Here is a 1,882-nt window from a genome sequence, read left to right as displayed (position 1 = left end):
CAGACACTCAGGTGTGTGTGGCGACAGCACCGGTTGGCAGGCATAGAGCATGATGGCGGTGGGGTGTTGGGGGCTGGACCCCTGTCTGTGCAGGAGGCCCTCAGTGGTCACTTGGTGCCGTCTCCTCCCAGACCAGGCCTCAGTGTGAACTGGGATGAGAGTGTTTGCTGTGTGAGCTTCAGAAAGGTGCAGAGATGGGAAAATTGAGACTGAAAGAGGTGTCCCAGTGTTGCACCGTGGTGTCCACATCCTCAGTGAACTGGGTCTAGTTCGGAGCAGGACGGAGCAGAGTCAGGCACCTGCAGGAAGAGTGGGCAGTGCAGGCAGCTGCAGGGGTGCCTGCAGGAGGACTGAGTGCCTCGGGGCTTCCTCGACCCGCACGTACAGCCCCACACCCCACTGCACACTCCCCTTCCTGCCACGGGCCCGCACACATATCCTGCACCAAATGTCCCCCATGTGAGCCCGCTTAGCCGTGACGGTGCCATCAGCACCATGCCACATGAGCACATGGTGCACATGCCACGGCACACAGGTGGGGCATGTAGGTGCCCTGTCCTGCACACCCTGTGCCCCCAGCCCAGCGTTAGGCCCGGTGGGCCTGCTCTGGGCAGCTCTCCGGTGCACTCGCTGTCTGTCCCCATCCCCTGTCCTCCTCCACGAGCCCCTACTCCCACTCCATGGCTCCTGATGGTCTTCTGTTCTATGTTCCAGGGCAACGATCAGGTCCGCTTCGAGCTCACCTGCTACTCACTGGCCCCCCAGATTAAGGTAAGACATCTCCCTAGGGGAGGCCCTGGGGCTCTGGGGGGTCCCAGGACAGGGCCGTGTGCGTGGTGGGGTGCCTGTTGGACAGACGTCTGCAGGGAGGCCCCTTCCTCAGCTCCACTGGAGAGAACATCTTTCTCCCTGGCTGGCTGTCCTTCCCAGACCCGGGTGGCCAGGGCTCGGGGCTGAGGCGGGCTGCCCTCCAGTGTCCTGGGCATCCCCGGTGCAGGCGGGATCGGCCCAGGGACACAGTCTGCTCGGAGCCCTCCCAGCCCTGTCAGGGCACCCGCCTATGCCCTGCGCCTGAGCCTGGCTTGCTGGACCCTTCCCTGGGCGGGACCCTCCAGGAGCTCAGGAATCGGCTGCCCTGCCACCAAGTGCGAGAGCTGCTGCTGTCCTGGCCCTCCTGCCCACCTCGGGCCTGAGCTTGGGTGTACCCCTGCGACCACTCACTCACCTACTGCTCAGCTCCTCCAGTGCAGGCCTCAGGCCAGACTCAGGGCACGTCAGGCAGGGCATCGGAGCCAAAGTGACACCGGGCAGTAGGAACAGGACACAGCCACAGGTTCGAGCCCCACGGGCCACTTCAGATTCTTCTAGTAGTAGTGTTAAGAGAGAGAGAGAGAGATAATGGCTTCCTTTTGATAACTTATTTTTATCAAACCCCAGGTGTGCAAAATGTTTTTGTCCAACAAATACTTGACATAAAAAAGTTATCAATGAGATGGGTCTTTGTTGTATTTTTTTTTTGTACAGAAGTTTTGTTGTTTTCTTTTCTTTCTTTCTGTTTTTTGTTTGTTTGTTTTGTTACGAGGTGTGTGCTCTCTCTGCTCTGGCAGAGAGAACGGGAAGTGAGGAAGCACCCGCAGGGGTGGCCACCCCACAGCCTTCTCCTCCATTCCTCCTTCCTTTCGGGATTTTGGGCACAGGTGCACGCGTGCCTCACTTGTTTTTCTAGTCTCCGGGTCCTAAACTTGAACCGCACTGTCTGCCATGTGGGATCCAGTCGCCTTAACCTCTGCATCACGGGCTGGCCCGGGAAAGAACTTGTTTCGACGGGCCCTGCCGCACCCCCAATCCCCTGCCCCAGCCCCCGTTAGGGTTAGCTGGCCCC

At 59.7% G+C, this 1,882-nt stretch overlaps 1 protein-coding gene across 1 annotated transcript in view; it reads left to right on the top strand.

Moving 5' to 3' along the window:
* Positions 1-1,882, top strand: part of ASS1 (argininosuccinate synthase 1) — a 51,868-nt gene that overhangs the window by 15,465 nt on the left and 34,521 nt on the right. The window contains exon 4 of the mRNA XM_006166068.3: positions 715-771. Coding sequence (XP_006166130.1) covers positions 715-771 — 57 coding nt within the window. The remainder of the gene's footprint in view (positions 1-714; positions 772-1,882) is intronic.

This window comes from Tupaia chinensis, unplaced genomic scaffold (assembly GCF_000334495.1).
Source record: "Tupaia chinensis unplaced genomic scaffold, TupChi_1.0 Scaffold144168_1, whole genome shotgun sequence".
Classification (NCBI taxonomy): domain Eukaryota; kingdom Metazoa; phylum Chordata; class Mammalia; order Scandentia; family Tupaiidae; genus Tupaia; species Tupaia belangeri.
This window is presented reverse-complemented; position numbering and strand designations above follow the sequence as displayed.